Source organism: Cryptomeria japonica, chromosome 5 (assembly GCF_030272615.1).
Source record: "Cryptomeria japonica chromosome 5, Sugi_1.0, whole genome shotgun sequence".
In the NCBI taxonomy this organism is placed as follows: domain Eukaryota; kingdom Viridiplantae; phylum Streptophyta; class Pinopsida; order Cupressales; family Cupressaceae; genus Cryptomeria; species Cryptomeria japonica.
In genome coordinates, this window is record NC_081409.1 from 903,838,280 (window position 1) to 903,860,131 (window position 21,852).

The 21,852-nt window shown below is 36.1% G+C and overlaps 1 protein-coding gene across 3 annotated transcripts in view; it reads right to left on the reverse strand.

The window, feature by feature from the left end:
* The window catches only part of LOC131034643 (cysteine-tryptophan domain-containing zinc finger protein 3), an 87,184-nt gene that overhangs the window by 11,139 nt on the left and 54,193 nt on the right, over positions 1-21,852 (reverse strand). For 2 of the 3 annotated variants that reach the window (XM_057966197.2, XM_057966198.2), the window contains exons 8-10: positions 17,941-18,051; positions 16,495-17,831; positions 16,192-16,352 (exon numbers count right to left, since the gene is read on the reverse strand). In XM_057966197.2, the coding sequence (XP_057822180.2) occupies positions 16,192-16,352; positions 16,495-17,831; positions 17,941-18,051 (1,609 nt within the window). The remainder of the gene's footprint in view (positions 1-16,191; positions 16,353-16,494; positions 17,832-17,940; positions 18,052-21,852) is intronic. The other variant, XM_057966199.2, reaches the window with a different exon arrangement.

Consider the following 21,852-nt stretch of genomic DNA (forward strand, 5'->3'; position numbering starts at 1 on the left):
ACTTTTGAATAAGAGAGATCTTGCATATCTTGAATGTAGCTTGAAAGCTCATACTAGTTCCAGCCTCTTTTGATTTGAGCATTGAGCTGCCTCTTTCCTTTTGATTTGAGCATTGAGGATGACTCCACCAATCTTCCATTTAATTCACTTGATCAAGAGTTTGCATTCATGCATTCCTTCTAGCGTCAATTTTGTTAATGTGTTTTTTATGACTTCATGCAACACAGAATAAAATACTAAGTATTCTATCCTCTTTTGAACAAAATCCTCCTCTTGAAAGGTCTTATGAACATTTATCCACTTATCCTTGCTTGTATAAATTAAAGACCTCATGACATCTAGCTGCCAATCTTTTTACACTTATTATCTTTGGCACCTCATCCTCCAAAGCCTTCAATGCTATTTGTTGAGATCTTTGACTAGGTCAGTGTGTGTGCAGGGTTCTCGATGCACTATTAGTTTAAAAACTCATCTCTTGTTCATCCAAGTGTCCATGCTTTTGCCTGATTTTCTGCAAGTACTCTCTAACTTAAGAGACTATCATCTTGACATGTTTAACTTTCTCATTCCACCATTCACATAGTTGTAGAGTCCTCTCCACATCTTCAGCCCTATCCATTAGTTTCTTTGGTTCTTTGCTTGCCATTGCTTCCTCAAAGATTTTTCTCATTTGCTTGTCTTTATCATCTTTTGAATTTTGTGTTTTTGTTTACTCTTTTCCTTTCATTCTCTCTTTTGTGACCCATAACTGCCCTTTCCCATCTTTCAGTGCCATGATTTTTTGTTTGTTTCCCTCAAAGTGATTAGAGCTGTCGCACAATGCATCTTCTGATTCACTTACATTTGAAAGATTACTCCTCTCATCCATAATCATTGACTTATTAGTGGATACCATGCACTCCTCAAGAGGTGAAGAAGAATTATGATTGACATCTGATTTATGATCACTAGATTCAATCCCTTCTACGTCAGTCTCAATGCAAGATCCTTGAAATGAAGTAAGAGCAATCTCAGGTTCAAAAGGAATTTCACATGCATTTTTCTTTATAGGATCCTTTTGATAGTCAAACCAAAAGCGTCCCATATCATTGAAATGAAAGAAATCATCTACAACAGGTGTGACACAATAATCATTTTAAGCTTGCTCCTCAAGCATCAACTCCACATTAATGGCTGTCTCATAACCCTCATGAATCAAAGTGCCCATTCCATTTGTGATAGAAGAAATGTATGAAGATTCAATTATTTCCTTCTTGTTAGAAACCATTTCCTTTCTTTGAATCTCTTGGAATGATGGTAGAAGATTTTGAGAAGTTGCTGGCTTGTTATTAGCATTATCTTCAGTTGTGACGTTTGGATAGGTGATTGGAATATCTTTTCCAATATGTCCTTTCGAAACTTTTAGTTCTTCTCTAGTGCGTAAGTAATTCTTACTATCACGATATCTTGCACTAGAAGACCCTTCTTCATTTTCTTTTGCTCTTCTTTTTATCTCATCACTTAACTCACCCCATTTGGCAAAATTTATATCACTTCATTGGATAGTTCGTTTCAATTTCAGCACGAGTTCCTCGATTATCTTCATCTTCTACATTCCTACAATTAATCTGAAATCAATTTTGAAGTCTCCCCAAAAGGCTGGCAGGTTCATTAGCTCTGATACCACTTGTAATGTCCCTTGTAGAGTCACTTAAGTTGGCCTTCAATCTAACAGATCAAATATGGTAACGAACCAATAGCTCTTAAAGGATTGTATATAGATATCTACACTGTCACATTCAACTTATTTAAAGAACCAACTCTAACCTGAAATGATTAACAATAGTCTTGATTATTGAACACTTATATATTAATAGACGAGAGTAGAATGTAATTAATAGTGATGCCATGCCTCTTTTAGTGGACAAGACCACTTCTGATATGAATTCTGAAGTTTTGTTCAAAATGATGAAGTCTGATTTGATTATTGGTTTGAGAATGGAAGATTAACAAGAAGATGTAATCGCTGTTTCTGAATTACGACTTTAAGATCATGCATTTGTATGTGAAGAGGCTTTGCCTCTATCTAATCACTGTTTCTGATTTGATCCTTATACTCCTGCGGTACTTTGCCTTGTCTCAATACTGTCTATGTGATTATGCATCCTTTAGCCGTGTGATAGATGAGCTATATGCCACCCTTGACTGGTCGTAGGCTCGAAAGAGCACTTTCGATCTGAGTTCTAAGATATAAATTCACACTTCTTCAATGTCTTTGTGGATCCTCACGTCCTCGTTTTTATCCCCGTCAATATCATAAGAGAGGTGCCTCTTCATAAGAACGGTTTCCTCAAAGAATTACGTCCCTTCTTTCTACCCATTTAATAAGGAAGTGCTCCATTAAGGACTTAAATTCCTTTGTTTGCCAACCTTTATTTGTTCTCTCTTCTAATCGCAACGTTTTGAGATTGAAGTGTTTGACATCTAAAGAACCACTTAAACTAATAATTGATGTAGTATCGTTTAATTAATTCTTTGATCGAATACATATCACCTTTCCAATGTGGTGGATATTTTGTCATTGAAGTCAAAAGATGTTGATCGAGGTTGTTTAGCAATTATTTGTTTGAGCTAATTGGTTGCTTGGTTGAGCTACCTGGTTGTCTAGTTGAGCTACTTGGCTGTGTGTTTGAGCTACCTGGTTGTCAGCCTGAGTTGGCTGCTTGTCCAAGTCATCTACTTGTTGTAAGATTCTCTTGTCTAGACAGATTTTGTCGCCATGTCATCCTAGGAGGGAGGCATGATTTTCATTATGGGCTGCGACTCTTTTAAACATGGCAGTTATATTCATCAATATTAAACATGGTCGTTTTAAACGAAGTCAGATATTTATGATAGGCATTTTCTTTCGAATAGACTCTTCAATTCTTTCATCCTATCTCGGTACAACAGCATGAGTTTTTCAGCTGCTTTGAAACGTTTTTCCAGGTTCTAAGAGGAGTGACTTTACTACCATTTTGGTAACTCTTTTTTAATGACTTAGAGAACATGTCATATCGCATGAGTCATTTATTTTAGGTGTTGTGGTGTTAATAAGATTTGGCTGGAATATTGTTTTTCAGATAATTATTGGCATCTCTACTATTCTGAGTTCATGTGGTCTTTCTAAAAAATATATGAAAACACGTCGCTATCTTTGCTAGAAGTTTTTTGTTTTGTTTTGGTGAAATGCTTTTGTGGCGTGGTTATGGAATAGCATGACCATATCTTCTATATGAAAAAGCTCTAGTTTTTTTTTTTTTAAATGAAGACTTGGCAACTGCATGTATCGCATTTTTGAGGTTAAGCAAGCAAAATGTGTGTTGACTAGTATGTACGATTCTATGTTGAAGACATTATCATACAAGAGGAAATGGTGTGAGTTTTATTGAGCACGCTACTCTGTTTGTGGTGTGGAATGACTTGCAGGAGATGCAAAAGATGTATCGTTTTTTCTCTACATTGAGTTTATGGAGACAAGCATATAATAAGTAAAAAATTATTTCAGCAAGATGTGTATGGTGATTGAAGTGCTTAGTAAAGCGTTAATTAGTTTCTGAAATATCCCCTATGGATATTTGCTCTAGATTTTACCAAATGTTTCAAAGTAATTTAAACAAACAGTTTGCATGAAAACTGATTTCTATTCATTCAACAGATTATATTGAAAAATCATATAATATTAGACTGAAATAGAGATCTGAAAGTAAATATGAATATTATCATCAAAATAGATAAATCATTACAACCTTCAACAGAATAACAACATAATTATCTTCCCAATTGTAGCCATAGAACTTATGGAATGATTGGATGCACAAGAAACCTCCCAATCACAATTACAGGATGTACAGGAGGATTGAAAATCCACATACCAACAGCAGTCCAATATCTTCAGCAGACACCAACCAAAGTAGATCTTTCACCACCATAGCTAGTCTTCTTCAAGAGGGATTTCGTCCTCAAGAAGGTTGATATGGACCAAGTTCAAATCTCCAAAACCTCACAAGATTACAACCAAGGAATGGATAAACCCAACATATCTTCAAATGTACTCTCTCAGCTCTTTTATAACTTTTTGAATGTCCCTTGGCCTTCCATTTCATTTGTCTTTTCATTTTCTTTATATTCTCATTTTTGAAATTAAAGTGACTTTATTTGATTTCTCACTTTATGATAGTATCCTTATGATGCACTTTTTTAGAAGGAATAATATTAAATAATTACACTAATGGCTTATTAAATAATTAAATATGCTTTAATTATTTAATTGTATCTTAACCCAAAAGGGGGCATTACACCCAAAATTTGCTTGTCCTCAAGCAATTAGCACCAGGATCCCATACCAATCTTTGAGGCTGCCTTGATCTTATGCTAAACTCATTGCCTAGTATTGTCATCTCTTGATTCCTCCGGAAAATCATTTGAATGGTCGTCTGAGAAAATCCAGCAGAAACATTCACAACCACTAATGAATTCCCTATGATTTCAGAATTCCATGTCAATCTCAAGAAAGACCCACTATGCTAACACTGCACCACTCTGTTTATGACAAACTGACTTGTATCGTCAATCTGTATCCTCAACTCCCAGGACTCCAAGAAGTGCCCATCATCATAACCCAAACTGGAATATTTGAATTCAATACTAGGGAACAAGCATTGCGCCAAGATCTCAATAGAGTCTATGTCATCATTGAAATTGAAATCAACCAATGTAGGAATGATATTTGGTATAGTTCTCACCACCATCTGCATTAAAACTTGTGAAAACTCATCATTAATCTGCCCACAATCAAACCAACCAAAACTTGATTGTCGATCAAAGGGACATCCATTTATTTGCATATCATGGATTGCAATTCTACAAAGAACTGTGGGAATAACAACATTACTAGAATGAAACTCACAACTCTCATCTTGTCTCAACACTAACCTGTTGTGCCTAACTTCATCTTCATCACTAGAATTGGATGGAACTCCATCATCCAATTCAAAAAGTGGATTGTCATGAATCACATCATCATCAAATTCAAACAAAGGATTATCAATAATTTCTTTGTTCTTGCTGATCCAAATCTCTAATTACTGACTTTGAGCAATGCTGGTTTGAACAAAAAATTTCACGTATGTTGTCAAACTCTTCGATCGTCTCCTTTATCTCCTTGGCCAATCCCTTATTCTTTTGCTCTCAAAATTGTTTAGTAGCAATAAACTGATTTTTTGTTTCTTGTAGGGTCTTTTGAGCAATTTCCAACTTCTTCTGAATTTCCTTGTATAAATCTATGGCCTCTTCTGCAACCTTAGTAGCCATATCTCTCTTATGAATTGCATACAAGAAAGCCACCTTGCTTTCTTCCATATTGTTCCTTATTGATCGTAAATCATCAAGGGAGATGTTAACCTTATTTTGATCTCTTGGTATGTTATGAATTAAATTTTCCACATACCTATGTGTGCCATCCACTATAGATAAAATATGAACAACTTTTTCAATTGATACTGAGAGATGTCTTTCCCAATCTTGATCACCCAGGGACAATGAATTGTTGTCGTGCTGCATGAGGAAATTAGAATTCTTCTCAACCGTAGAGTTGTCCCCAATCGCATGTGCCTCTTCCTTTATCTTTGCAACAAGAAGCTGAGAATCTAAAACATTAGAGACACTAAGACATTGCTCTAAATCATATGCAAGCAAGGGAAAATCAGATTTGCACTCAATAGAATCAACACTTCCAATATTAGTCCTACTACATGAATCATGTGTTGAATTTGTTACAATACTAGGATCATAAGAAGGTGACCATGCACAGTAATCATAGGGTGTGCTCGATTAACCACGGACAATGATTCACATCATTGTTGCCCTCCCAACCATAGACGATATACTGTTATCGTCTCCCCCGAGCACATAAATTATATCTCTAATATATATATATATATATATATATGAACAGCAAGATGTTGTTACAATGATCAAGTACAAAGACCAATGTGAATTGCTTCACTCCTTGAAGCTTATAGATGGATCCAGTCACTTTACACTGAAGAAGATGCAAATTGAACTGTTGTAGGATGTACCACCAATGCTTTCTTCTGCAAATCAAATCTGTTGTGTTAAGGACAATCCACTGTAGACAAATCACGGATTGAGATGAATGTGCAAAGCTGAAGATGAATACACACGAGTTGCTTGCATACAACACGATAGTGCTGAAGAATTCACAACATTCTAAAGAATGACAATGCATATAGCACGATAGTGCTGTAGATGATATTAGATCGCTAGATTAATTCGATGTAGATATAGTTTGATCTGCAAGTATGTTATATGTATTTCGATCTACTACAATTTGATCCGCACTGCCCACACATTCCAGATTGCAGTGTATATAATTCGATCTGCCCACACATATCCAGATCGCAGTGTATATGATTCGATCTACCCACACATATGTTGCTTCATGCTTAGAGAGAAAAAGACGTTCTTATGTATCCATTTGTGGGTCATCTAAACAACATGACTCCTTGGCCAAGTCGGTTGCACCTCTCCAAACGTGCCTTTCCCAAAGGTGGCGGGTCAAGGGATAACCGATTATACAATGTTATTATTGTTAATCAATTACATTTAGTTAGGAACAAATTCGTATAACATAAATACGATTCCTTTTAATAGACAAGATAACTTATAAATCGTTATATATAAACATGTAAGGCTAAAGGCCATTCACACATTTGTAATTTGCTATGTCGGCCTAAAGGATTCGACCATAGCTATTATTTCAACATCATGAGGGGAGGTATAAACCAGAAGGATTCGACCATAGTGAAGGATTCGACCATAGCTATTGAAATGAAAGGATGATTCACCAACATCTTCATTTCTATCTCCCGGTAGTGCATTCACTAATTCTGAATTTGTATCAACTTCTTGGGCAGTCAAAGCTTTTGGTTTGACCACTTCATTGCTTTTATTTTCAGCTTGTATTGAAGTATGAACATCAAAAGGAACATCTTGGAGAATTGACATACTTCCATCATTAGGCAAAGTATCCTCTTTGTTCTCTGAATTGAATCTCCCATCTTTCATTTCCCACTCTTCTTTTTCAAAAATAGGCTTTAATTTTCCCTAACAAGAACTGAACACACCTTTGACTAATTCACCTGCAGTGGAAGAGACAACCCACTCATTTTTAAGAACAACCATTAGCATGGATAATAGGGGCTAAGATATAACATCACTCTCATTTATACACAAGGCCATAATGGTCTTCATAGCTGCAATAATTTATTTGTCATGTCTTCCATTGGCTGTGACCAAGAAATGATGAAACATATCATAGATCCAAATCACGTATTTCCAAATCTATTAAAAGATTGCTAATTCTGATTCCTGCAAATATTTTTAGTATAACAATTCTTCTTGAATGGTGAACATTTCTGAAATCATTAAGATCTCGAAAACTATCTATGATCAAGTGCAATGCATCCTTCATTGTCTTGTCATCATATGGAACTTGATGTGCCAGAATCCTCATGATTTCACTCAAACACATAGCAACCATAATTCTTATATCATCATCCGAATGGCTCAACCATCCTGACTTAGAAAAGTCACTATTGGAACAAAAGCTTTTTCAAACTAATTTGGATGTGACTATCCCACTAAGCCTAAATATCCTTCCAATTGATTCAGAGTAATGAAAACATCTTTTGAATTAGTTTGTGTACTGAGTTTGATACCAGCATCTCTTAAAGCCTTTGCTTACATCAAAGCCATACTTCAATCTGGAAATCAGAAACTTTAAATTTTCCCCGACAGGCTGGCAAAAACTTCACTCTGTGGAATCCCTACTAAATTTTGCCAATTTTCTATTACATAGAGGCCCTTTACCAATTGCTCAATTGTTTGTATTGATAGAGATTGATTGTTCTTGTTCAACTCAAAGGAACATAGATGAACAGCAATAGAACAATATACTTCAATAGCAAACAAGGTAGTTTTCAGATTTATAAAAATGACAGTTATTATCTGACCTCCTGACATGATTGACCACTGTATCACTGTCTTTGCACAACAATCAAGTAAGCCCACACAGATATGAACAACAAAATCTTTCAATGGCTATTGCTACTCAGTCTATGAAAATTGTGATAATCTGATCATAGAGTCACATAGTTAGAATTGCATGCTAATTAAAGATTTTAGATGCAAATAGGCAATTGTGTGTTGCTGTCCTGATATTTATTGTGTAGATATATTTTTGACTGTCATCTAGAAAATAGTACTAGTTCATGTGACCAAACTTAAGCTGTAACTTTCCTTGTTATGAATGTACAGAACTTATAGAGCAAGAAATAGGATTTTCTAACCTTTTATTGCCAATTTCAATACATAACGTTATGATAGCTTGATCATGAATTTGCAGCATTTAAGAACATAGTGTTGACGTGTATTTTGTACACCATCATACACAGAATAAAATACCTAAAGGCATCTTATCCTCTCTTGAATAAAGTCTCTAACTGCTGAAGATTCGCATGAAGGATCAGTTAGGATGACTCCAATGTTCTGGTTAGTAGGGTCTCTACATGTGGATAAACTCCAGTGGTATGATGTGATTTGCTGGAATCACAAGGGGACTTACATCTGATGATTGAACTTCCGATCTGCTTTGCTGGAACACAGGCTCTTACTGGCTTAGATTTGAAAAAATGGAAAAAGGATGAGGGTGAAGAGAAGATCTAATCCTAATACTAAGAATGTAGGAGCAATGATTTGATTTTTGATGAAACTCTAACTAGGTCTTGTTTTGACATCAATGGACCATCTCCACAAGGCTAGTGCGATCTTCTAAGGGAAGCTTTATGATGTTCAAATCATCACCGCAGGCATAGACACCATCAAGTTGATGCATATCAATGAAGAAGCGACAAATTGAAATTGAGCTTAAGCTGAATGATTCCAGTTGACTACACAAGGCAAGTCTGCAATCAACAAACTGCTAGTAGTATGGATATACGAATTCCACCATTAATCAATCGCATTTCCTCCATTCATCTAATCATCTACCATCTAGGATTGAAGACTCAACAAGAAACCATGCAAATTGCAAGAAATGACACACTTCACCATTACTTCAATGAAAATGGAGTTTGTTTACAATCAATGGCAACAATTTCTTGCCTTGTCCTCCTATTCTACTCTAATTACTATTCTATCAATTTCTAACTACTCTCTATCTACTAACTGCTTTCTATTATTTACAACTCTCTCTAATTAACTTTACAAAATGAAATGTCAGGGCTTATATAGTGCCCACAATTCAATTCGATGGCTTAGATCAATTCAAGATCAATGGCCAAGATTCAACAATGAAAACCCTAATTAGGGTTTGTTACAACCATTACATAACATTTAATGCTTGACCAATGATAAAATTGTATTTCTTGGACACATGTCCCCTCTAGAAAAATCGACCAATGGATAGCCGGGGTAGGTACATTGGAGTTTGTGCCACCTTCCATGAGTTAAGTACATTGAATCTAGACATGCTGAGGTGGACCTCACTGATTGGAGATGTGATGACTAGGATGCCACCTCGTCTGACACTTGGTTGATACTCAATTTGGTAGCGTTGAGAAGTTATCTTTGATTAACTCTTCTAAAATTATTTGCTTCTTCAACGAGCCCTTGTCCTAACTCCATGTGTCCTTGATGTGTAGGATGATGATGTACCTCGCCTTGGAACGCCAGATTGAAAGAGGTCGCCCCTGTCCTGGCTTGATCGTCCCGGCGAAGACCGTCCTTGATCCGGCTTGATTTTCCTTGATGAGATCTCCATTTGATGCCTACACAACATTTCAAAATTAGCAACATGATTTTGCAATGAATAACTAGATTAGAGATTAAATTTAGGAAACTTCATAATAAGTCCTTGAGTTATCATTTCCTAAACGATGATTGAGCTATTAGAATTCAAAATTTCAAAATTCAAAATTTAAGGCTATGACGATCAACAATCAAAATCAAAACAATAAATCCATATCGCCATACCTCACTTAAGAGCTAACTCTAGAATGCAAAACAAGGAATTTGCCTAGGCAAAATCGAAATTTGAAGCTTTCAATGTGATCCTCCCTCAAGCTAGCAACTTCGTTGTCAATTTCACCACCTTTGGGGGGTCTTCAACGTCTTGATGGCAAATTCGCTCCACTTCAAACCAAGTTCGCACTCCCCTTGAATGGAAATTTCGCACCTTTCCTCAATGAAATTCGCACTTCCTCCTTGTCTTCTCCAAATCGCATGCAAAGGAAGTTTGAATGATGATTTGAAAATGAAATAACTCACCCCTCCTTTATAGGCGCTCACCCTCTCATTTACCTCTAGGCCGACTTTGTAAAAATAAGGCAATTAAAACAAATTTCAAATAAAAATCAAGGCCGACTTTTATAAAATATAATCCAAGCGCACCAATTTTATTAAAATTAAAAAATTAATTAAAATGCCTTCGTGATTAATTTTTTTGAAAAAGGCAAAATTTAATTAATAAATGTTTCATGCGCTATTTTTAAATGCTAATTTTAATTGAATATTTCAAACTTTATCGATTTTTAGCATTTAATGTAATTTGAAAATGATGTTGGCGCCAAACATGGAAGATGTAAGGGGTACAAACCACATTGCTCTGGTCCCTGGGAGAGGGACAGGAGCGATTTTGTATTTTGCTCTTGATTTTCTCGCCTTTTATGTTCAAAACCTCCATCCTCACGTTGAGACTGGCATGTTTGCCAAAAAACTCGAGCTTGATCGTCTTGATTTGGTGGATGAATGCCCTCTAAGGTGGATATCGCCCTGGTCCCTTGGTGAGGGACAGGAGCGAACTTCATGCTCTGGCCAACATTTGCTATCTCTCAAGCTTTACTCCTTGTTCATCACCTTGCAAATGATATCCTTGATCTTGCGAACCTTGACTTTGACGTGATCTTGAAGGAAAACGAATGATTTAATGAAAATCGCCCTGGTCCCTTGATGAGGGACAGGAGCAACATAGCTTCCTTGTTCAAATTGATAGTCTTTTGACGTTTGAAACCTTTGCATATCATCATCTTCAGACGCCTTAGACCCTATGCAACCATGTACAATCTTGACTTGGCATGAATTTTGAATGAATTGGCAAATATGGTGGATATCGCCCTGGTCCCTGACTGAGGGACAGGAGCGAACTTCAATGTCTTGGGCTCATGCTTGCTTTCATCAACTTGCCATTGCTTTCATCGTGTAAAATGAAGTCCCTTGGTCCCCTTTGGACACTTGAAACGTGATCAACATTCAAAATCTAAGCTTTCATGAAGATTTCGCTCTGGTCCCTGCCTGAGGGACAGGAGCGAATTTGTACTTTCAAGCTCAACTACACTTTGCCAACTTCCAAATTTATCTTCAACGGTCTAGTTTCACCCTCCTTTCTTGCCTTCAAACTTAAAACTTGCTTGCTTTTGCCTGAATTTTACCTTATGAAGAATTTCGCTCTGGTCCCTGGGAGAGGGACGGGAGCTACAATGGATTTCGCCCTGGTCCCTGACTAAGGGACAGGAGCGATTTTGCATTTTGGTCTATTTTTCCTCATGTTTGTGCCTTCAAATTATATTCAACTGGTAAAAAGCACTTCCTTGGTTCTCCTCAAGTCGTCAAATCGTTCAAATCTTTCAAGGACAAGGAAATTTTGGATTTCAAGCTCCGGTCCTTCAGTGAGGGACAGGAGCGATTTTTGCCCTCCAGGCCCAAATGCTTCACTTTTCACCATGAAATGTCTTTGCTAGGGAAGCTATCATCCTGCCTCATGCTATGAATAAAAGTTAATGTCCAAAAAAAGGTCTAAAATTGTGCATATAAAGAAAATCGCTCTGGTCCTTCAGTGAGGGACAGGAGCGAATTTGACCTTCTAGGCAAAAACTTCATCATTTCATTGTTTTTGATCAAGTCTGGATGCTCTATCATGCTCATTTCGTCCTTCACCATGCCTTTGATGTCTCAATTCGTCCAAACACGGTCAGGAATGGCTCAAATAAGTATTATCGCCTTGGTCCCTTGGTGAGGGACAGGAGCGCTTCGCCTTGGACCCTTGGAGAGGGACAGGAGCACTTTTCGCTCTGGACCCTCAGTGAAGGACAGGAGCGAAATTTGACTTTTCGAACTCTCTATCAGGACAATTTTAATGGAATATAACATTTAAGTATAAGAACTTATACTTTAAGTTATATTCCATATATACTTTCAGGATGTTTGAGAGTGGTTTCAGACCTCCAGGAGTTATATAGCAAAATCTAGTTTTTGGAGGTTTTTCAGTTTCCAAACTTAGTCAAATTCAGGATCAGGACATTCCAGACTTAGCCAAATTTCAGGATCAGGACATTCAGACTTAGCCAAATTTCAGGATCAGGACCTCACTCAAGCCGGACTTGCTACCCTATTGATCTCCCCGACAGCACTCAAAATGCAAAGGCTAACTAACAAAACCCTAAAAGACCAAAAAAACAAACCCTAAAAAGCAAAAAAAAAAAGCAAGGGTCCCCATTTGCAATGGGGAGATGTGTGAAATGGTCACAACACATAGTAACCTTCATAGGAACTCAGATTACCAATTATACCTTGTAGATTTATGGTCTCATCCAAGGAGAAAAAGTCATGCCAACGAGAAAGAATACTAACGCCTCAAAGAGGGGACTTACACTTAAGAAATGATGTCGCCTAGCAACCAATGGTCCCAATCCAGACAGGCCAAGAAAGATCCAAGTGGCTAGCAATGTCGGATAGATAAGACGCAAATCTCTGATATGAACAGGAGCTCCCAATAACCTCATCCAACTAGTAAGAACTCACGCAAATTAAAAGTAATGAAGTGGACCAACTCCAAGATTCACACTGGTGACATTATAATTGTGTTTGGCTTTTATGTGAAGCAAAGGATCAATATTTAAAAGAATCGCACCATAAAGTGATTTAGCAACTGAAGCTCAAGTTATCTCAGAATAAATGAAAGGCGCCCAAACTGGAACCCGCATTGATGAGGAAGATCAACACATTGGTAAGAATCCCGTTTTTGAAGCTCGTGCAATGCAAAATAGGGGTTGCTCCAGGATAAGAAAATTTATGCGCCAATGTTGGTAATACCCCTCGCAATGACCATGAACTAGAGCAAATACTTGTTTTGGGAAATACCTATCCTCATAGAATGGCAAAAGGAAGAAATGCTACAAAGGAAATGAATAGATTTATTTTCTTTCAGTTGTGACTTAACAGTTTCACTTGTGAATTCTCACAGACTGGAAGGAAAACCAACTCTGATACCACTGAAATATCCCCTATGGATATTTGCTCTAGATTTTTCCAAATGTTCCAAAGTAATTTAAACAAATAGTTTGCATGAAAACTGAATTCTATTCATTCAACAGATTATATTGAAAATCATATAATATTAGACTGAAATAGAGATCTGAAATTAAATATGAATATTATCATCAAAATAGATAAATCATTACAACCTTCGATATAATAACAATAGAATTATCTTCCCAATTGTAGCCACAGAACTTACAAAATGATTGGATGCACAAGAAACCTCCCAATCATAGTTACAGGATGTAGAAGAGGATTGAAAATCCACATAACAAAGCAGTCAGATATCTTCAACAAACACCAACCAGAGTAGATCTTTCACCACTGTAGCTCGTCTTCTTCAAGAGAAAATTTCGTCCTTGAGAAGGTTGATATGGACCAAGTCCAAATCTCCAAAACCTCACAGGGTTACAACCAAGGAATGAATAAACCCAACATATCTTCAAATGTACTCTCTCGGCTCTTTTATAACTTTCTGAATGTCCCTTGGCCTTCCATTTCCTTTTGTCTTTTCATTCTTTCTATTCTCACTTTTGAAATTAAAGTGACTTTATTTGATTTCTCACTTTATAATATTATCCTTATGATTCACTTTTTTAAAAGGAATAATATTAAATAATTATACTAATAGCTTATTAAATAATTAAACATGCTTTAATTATTTAATTATATCTTAAGCCAAAAGGGGAGATTACAGTTTCAGTGCATTTGAGAGCTAATGTGTGCCGTGGTTTTTACCTGAAAGGGTTTTCCACATGAAATTCGGTGTTTGCATCTTGATGTTTGCTGTCTCTATGTTCGCTGTCATTTCTTGTTTTTAAAAAGGTTTAAAATACTGATTCCCTCCCCCCCCCCTTCTCAATATTTTTGTGTGCTTTTCAAAATGTGGTATTTGAATTTTGAATTGACTATTACTTCTGCTCATTGTAATAGCTTGAGAGGGGATATTTCAGTTTCTCTTTCCACACACTATACTTGATGAAATAATTATTATTTTATTTTATTTTCATGTTTTCATGAGTATTTTAGCTTTTCTTTTATTTGCCATGTTTTTTCAATTTTGAACCCATGTAATCAATTTAAACTTTCAGTTTTCCTGTAAATGTAATGCTACTATGGTTCTTTGTATATGTACCAAAAAAAATATTAAATAGTCAGCTGTTAGGATTTTAAATTAACACACCCCTACAAACTCTTTGCTGTCACTGTAGGTTCTGCCCCTCGGCATCAAGGAGTTTAAAGAAGAGACCCTTTAAAAGTCACTTATTTCCTAGAGAAATATGAAGGAATGTGTAAAAGGAATAATCCATTTCAAAATATGAGCCAAAATCTCCAAATACCCGTGTAAATTCTAATTATCTCAACTTTCATTAACTCCTGCTTTTTTCAACAACAAGTTTGCTAAAAGAACATTTGTTTTTTAAAATCACTTATCTTCTTATTTCTCATGTTATTTAAAATCTTTTTTCAGGATACCAGTCAATTAATTGTCATTGCAAGTCACAAATGCAGTAACACTAAAAAGAACTGACAGTAGATTGTTTCTCAACATGCCAGCACAATTAATGTATTGTAAATATTGAGACCTCATCGATTAATTGTTTCAGATGGCCATCCTCAACAGCCATTCTATTGTGCCTTCTTTTTATAATTTTATTCTCCTGCTGTTAGTGGATATTTCATCTGTTCTAAAAATAGTTCATTCATGTATCATAGTCATAATGATTCAATCATAAAATCATACTAGCTTACTGGACTTGTGAAGATGTGGTAGACATGAAACATTGTAAAACAAAGTCAACATTTTCATACCGGACGCACCTTGGCCTCATCCAAACATATGAGAACAGCATAATGTAAATATGCATACAGAAATTCTAAAGCAACCTATTAGTATTATAAGGAATTACATAATAGATCGAATTGTAGTGATGTGTAATAAAAAAGCAGAAAATCTGAATACTAAAATAGTCCCCAAGTGCCATGAACCAAAATAGGCCTTTAAGAGATTCAAATTCCAAATCACACAAATCATCAAGGATAGAAAAGGTCAAGGGTGTTACAAACCTATCAAGATAATAATTCATTGAGAATCATAAAGTCCACTGTCTCTGTTGATACTAGCCTATCTTAGCACAAAAAATATGACTATGTGCTTGAAATTTCCATGTGTCCTGTAGTGTACAGAAATTCTAAAGCAACCTATTAGTATTATAAGGAATTACATAATAGATCGAATTGTAGTGATGTGTAATAAAAAAGCAGAAAATCTGAATACTAACAACAGATACTAAAATAGTCCCCAAGTGCCATGAACCAAAATAGGCCTTTAAGAGATTCAAATTCCATATCACACAAATCATCAAGGATAGAAAAGGTCAAGGGTGTTACAAACCTATCAAGATAATAATTCATTGAGAATCATAAAGTCCACTGTCTCTGTTGATACTAGCCTATCTTAGCACAAAAAATATGACTGTGCTTGAAATTTCCATGTATCCTGTCTTTTGAAGGCGTTTACGAAAGATAATTATTATGGTTGTCTTCAGTCAAATTATGTTATCTATATAAAGGGATAGAACAAATCAATTCCTACTGCAGTTGGAGACAACTTACAAGATATCAAAGGTTCTCTGTTTAGAAGCTCTATCCATTTAACTAAATAATCAGCCCAAACCATTCTTTAGATTATTTTTTTAATTTTACACTTTTAAAATGCATACAAATGCTCCGTCAACTCCAACCATTGAAATTTAAATGCCACTTAAAGGAACTTACTCAGAAAGACTAGCAGAGTATGTGAACAAAGCCATAGATTTATTTTCCTGGTGCCTCACACTACCAGCACTCAACGGCTCTAAAATTGAGGCACTTTGCAGAAATTTTAAAGATGCACGGAAGTAGAAACCAATGACTTCAAGTTCATCGCCTCCATTGCTCTGGATCATTCGATAACAAAGAGTTAACTAACCAGAAAGACCTCAATTCAAACATCACATATCACACACAAAAACCCTAATGAATTTTGTTCAAACCCAACAAATGAAGTGTATGGGCAATTTACATGTAACAATTACAAACCTTAAGCCTGTCTGCCTTTTGTTCCAAATCCCTGCCTTCTTCTAAAGCTGCATTTGCCATGCGTGACTGATGTTCCCTGTTTGAACTTACAAGTGCTCTCTCAATATCCCTTTCTATAAACCCTTTCCACATCGGAGATTTTAGTTGGGAGCATAAAGTCCCCTTCTGAGATGTGTCTGATTGTTTACGAACTATAGAAGATTCACCACTAGAAGCACCAATCAACGATCCTTCCACTCGGTTGCCTTTATAAAGAAATATATCCACACTGGAGTCATCTCCTCTACCTTCTGATCTATTTGCCGAATGGGTTGAAGTGTCAGACTTATCTTTAATTGAATCTGTTTCAGCCATAGCTTTTCTTTCCTCTAAGGAACAAAGTGAATCCCTCTCTTTCTCAGGAAGGTAACATGACCTTGGCATTCTATCTTTAGAAGAAAATGTGCCTTGCTTATATTTTCTGACAAATGAATCTCTTGGCTTTGTGCTTGTAAACTGCTTACTGTCTTTTCCACCACTGTTGTTACTCGTAGACTTATAAACCCTGGACTTCTCATTTGTTCCTAATGGTTTACACGGGTCTTTGGTACACATAATAAATCCAGAATCATCACTTAGTGCATCACCAATTATGCCTCCTTTTGGACTAGAGAACCTCAAATTACAAGAATCTATCAAGTCACCTTTTCTTGCATTTCTGCATCTACCCAATGATGGTTTTTCAGCTTTTACATCCCTTACAGGCAGTGACGAAACAGAGCACTCTAATGGAGATCCTTGTCTTTCAGGTACAGTGCCAAGAGACTTAGTATAGCAGGAAAACTTAGATGAACTGGATGTAGAAGAAAGAAATGGAGGCCAACAAGATGACTCCTTTTTCAAAGGTTCGCTATGATCAGAAACCATCTTCATTAATCCATGCTCTTTTGAGTGTTGGTTGCTATGTTCTGCTATCTCATGAAGCATGCATTCCACATTTGATGAAACATTTTTCATTTTCTGTTCTTGTTCATCTTTATTTCCTTTGCTTGCATGAGGCTGAATAGACCCTGTCTTTAAAGCTTTTACTCTTTTTGGCTCAGGTTGTCCTTCTTCCTCCCCTACTTCACAATCCACCATGCAATTTGTTTCTAGCACCCCTTGATGGGTTGCCTTTCCTTCCTTCCGCTCCATGAATTTCCTTTTCTTGGTTACCTGCTGCTGATCCTTAAATTTAACTCCATTCATACTTTCCACACCATTTTCTTTGGTTAATTCATCATTTGTTGCAATTTTGAATCCATGATCTGTTCTCTTTGATTTCAGAGGCAGCGAATCAACCCCTTTGGCATCATGCACTGCCATGGAATGACCAAAATGGGTTCTGTAATCTTTTCTACTAGAAAATATTTTCCAATACATGACAAAATTATTGGATGATGCTTTCAGAGAAAATACAGTTGTTACCTAAATTGTTTTTTGCCTTCATCTTTTTTGCAGATTTGCACTTCTTTAATTCGCTATCCATCTTACGCTTTACATTTGAAGTGTGTGTGAGGCCTACTTCAGTTTCACAGGCTGTCATGAGGCAATAAAAAACTGAAACAGTTACATCCAAACACAAAGACAAGAAACTTGATCTATCTACAAAAGGAAAAACACTACATCAAAAAAATCATGTATATTCTAGAACTGTTTGAAGCCAATTAATTGTATTTCATGCCAACAATGCAGATTCATATCAAAATCATAATTATATATAAAAACAAATTATGGTAACACAAATTCATTTCTTGCAAAATCATAGATGTAACAAGTTATTTTCACCCTATATACATACCATCTATAAGAATAATTTATGCCATCTTAGGATTGGCTTTCAAAAAAATTATTACATTTCAATTTCAACAGCATTTGTCATGCAGAAGTGTACACCTTCCATCTGCCAATCTAATTTGAACAATCTATAATCTAGGTTGTGAGAGGATAAAAGTTATAATTTCTGCAATAAATCTACTAAAATGGCATATAGTTTTAATAAAAAATGAGAGAGAAAGAACAGAAAGAGGCAAAAAAACATATCAGAGGTGCCCGTGAAGCATTCTGAGTGTAAAGACCGAATACTTTAGCTGGATCAAACGACCACCAGGATTTTATAACAAACTAAAGATATATACATTTCACAGTTTTTGTTAATTGTAATTGTCAAATATGCTAAGTTCTTTCAGGTGCAATTTACTAACATCTACATCCCATTGGAAACCACTGCAAGATGGTAGATACATGCATGGTAATTGAAAGGCGATATTTTATATAGATAATCGATTTTTTATATATAAGAATTGTTACAGTATCTTAAGAAGTTGTGTTTTGCAATGGCAATTTACCTGCTCTGGCCGTTCTTTTTCTTTCCTGTTGCATATATCTACAAAGTAACAGATCGGATAAATCCTAATTTTAAACCAATTAAGCTATCATGTACTCATAACGAATGGATATACATAGTTACATACATACATACATACATATATATATATATATATATATATAACCAGATAAATCCTAATCTTAAACTAGTTTAGCTATATCATGTATTCATAACAAATGGATATACCACAAATCCTGATTTTAAGCCAATTTAGCTATATCATCTATTCATAACAAATAGTGTGCTGATGGTATGCTGAAAAGGATGGAGAAGAGATCTGAGTTAATTCAATGCATCAAATTCAAAGCGCTGTGCTCCCTTGGTGGTGGTGGCAATGCAGTACTGAAGCAACTGGTGGTTGCCGGTGATGTGCGCTGTGGGAGGTTGAAATTTAACCCTAGGGTGTGGGTACTGTGGGTAGCACCAGCAATCAGGATGTTTCTCATCTTCCCTGAGGATGCCTGCTTGCAGTGGAATTGGCTTCTGGGTCTGAATTTTGTTCTGACCATGTGTTAGGTTTGGCATTTTGTTCGTTTATCTGTCTGATCAGTCATCACCCTTGTGCAGGTCTTTGGCATCTCCCAATTTATATTTTGGATGTTTAATTCTGTCTCTTGCCCCCTCACCTGCATAAATCTGGCTTTGGTTTCTTTGGTCTTGTTCTCATTTATGTTTATATGGTTTCTTTGTTTGCTTGGGTGTAAAAACAAAACCAAAAATACTGAGAGAGGGGGGGGCGAAGGGCATGGTGAATCAGTATTTTAACAACTTCTAACAGATTTAGCCAAATCAAAAAGCAGAACAAAAAATCACAAAGCTGGCATAGAGTTAATCTCATGGAAAACCCTCTCAAATAAAAACCACGGCACAAAATAGCTATCATAATTAAAATAGGCACCAACCCAATTACAAAAGTGAGCTACAAATCACGCGAAGAGCTCCAACTCAGAAAGTAACACAAAGGCTCCAACCTCTGAACATTTTAAAGAAACTAAAATGGATTTACAACTTCTCTGAACATTTTGAAAGAGTTCACAGCACAATATCTATGATTAAATCAAATTCTGTAAAACTTTCTGCACAACCTGGGAGCAACACACTAGAAGCTCTTTACATTACTCAATCTCCATCCACAAAGAAAAATGATCTGTTCCCTTTTTGAATTTCCTGAAAAACTTAAAAACACAGCAATGAATAGAAGCACGACTCAGCTGCTAATACCTGTAAACTCAACACCCCCAAAACATTCCCACTATCAACAGAACTTTATGATAGTATAATCCTCTGCAAAGATCTCTTCAGAATCTCAGATGATAAGAAAAACAGATAACCTGAAAACGTGATTAACATCTCTCAGCAAGAAGGCTGCTCACACTCTTCTAAAAAATATATCTTTTATCATCAATCAAAACTCCCAATATTTCCAACACTGAAAGAATTTAAAAAAACTCAAAACCAGATTCATCACATGACCGCACAAAAAGATTATCTTACAATACGAATCTTTTCAGACTTAACACTTATACAAGCAGCTCCCAAAAAGCGAATAGTTTTTTACAAAAATAATTCACACCACACAAGACGACACCAACTACAGAAAAAGAAGGGAAAAAAAAACTACGCCCCGTTTTTTATATTCACCCTGGATCGAGACTTAACCAAATCAGAGAATGCCACGACTTTCTTCAGCCTGAAAATAATATCGGTAATACAATAAGTCCAAAAGACAGCATCAACTCTATTTTAGAAAACAGCATCGGCTATTCATTTTAGCACCATATGATTTGCTGTTAACAAAAAAACGTAACGGCCTTGGCTTCCTTTTTTTTACGACAGAGAATAATTAGTAGTTAAAAATCGGTTCTATTTCAGACAAAACAAAACACCCAGACTTCATCGCACAAACTGTACAAAACATTAGCCATCACTGTCAAGGTGATCAAAAAGGAACTCAAAACACATGGCCTAAAAACCAAGAACATCCAGCCAGAACACATAGGCATAAAAAACACCCAGCCAAAATACATTATCATCAAAATAATCATTCCTCTTCATCTGAGATAAAAAAAGGTCTGCCAGAGAATTATGTCTTCAGTAATAACATCTTCAACAAGATGAAATCAAACAGAATCAAACACCTGTCCCCAAACTGCCAAAAAGAAACAATCTGATTGAAAGTAGAAGCTCTCAAAAAAAAACATCTTCATAAGCACACAGCCAATAGCTGGAAAGACACGTCATAAACATTCAGCTGCGACAAAAACGTGTCAACCTGCAAACTATCAACACACCCATCAGAATAAAAGAGAATAAAAAGATGACAGTTGACCCTTAGATCATCCTTTTGGACTATACGAACATAACATGGCAAGCTGAGAAGCAGCTAATATAGTCACATACTACTAAAGCATACACAAAGACAACCAACTCAACAGATACTTTGATTCAAAATTATATCACTTGACATTAAGGACAAAATGTCTGACAAACTCCCCCTTTGTCATTGATGGCAGCCTAAAAGGAACCAAACAGATTCAAAATAACACCTTCTAACAATCTGAAACAAGATACTCTCCCTGTCTCACTACTCCCCCTTTGACATCAATGACTGAGCCAAGTCTGCGAACCTAAAACTCTTTATAATAGAAAATGGGACATGAGCTATGACAATAAACACTCCCCTTGAGTCCAATTTGCAAATCAATGAGGAATTGAAATTACTCCCAGTTTCTACCTCAAGAACTCAAATGTCTCCTTAGGTAGTGGCTTAGTGAACACATCTACAAGCTGTTCTTTTGAGGACATCTATAAAATATTGGCCAAAGTAGTAGCAAACAGGTTAATTAGAATACTGCCAAAGATTATTAGTCCTACCCAAACGGGATTTGTTAAAGGCAGGTTCATCCTTGAGAACTTGGTGACCTGCTGGGAGTCTCTTGAATGGGCTAAGG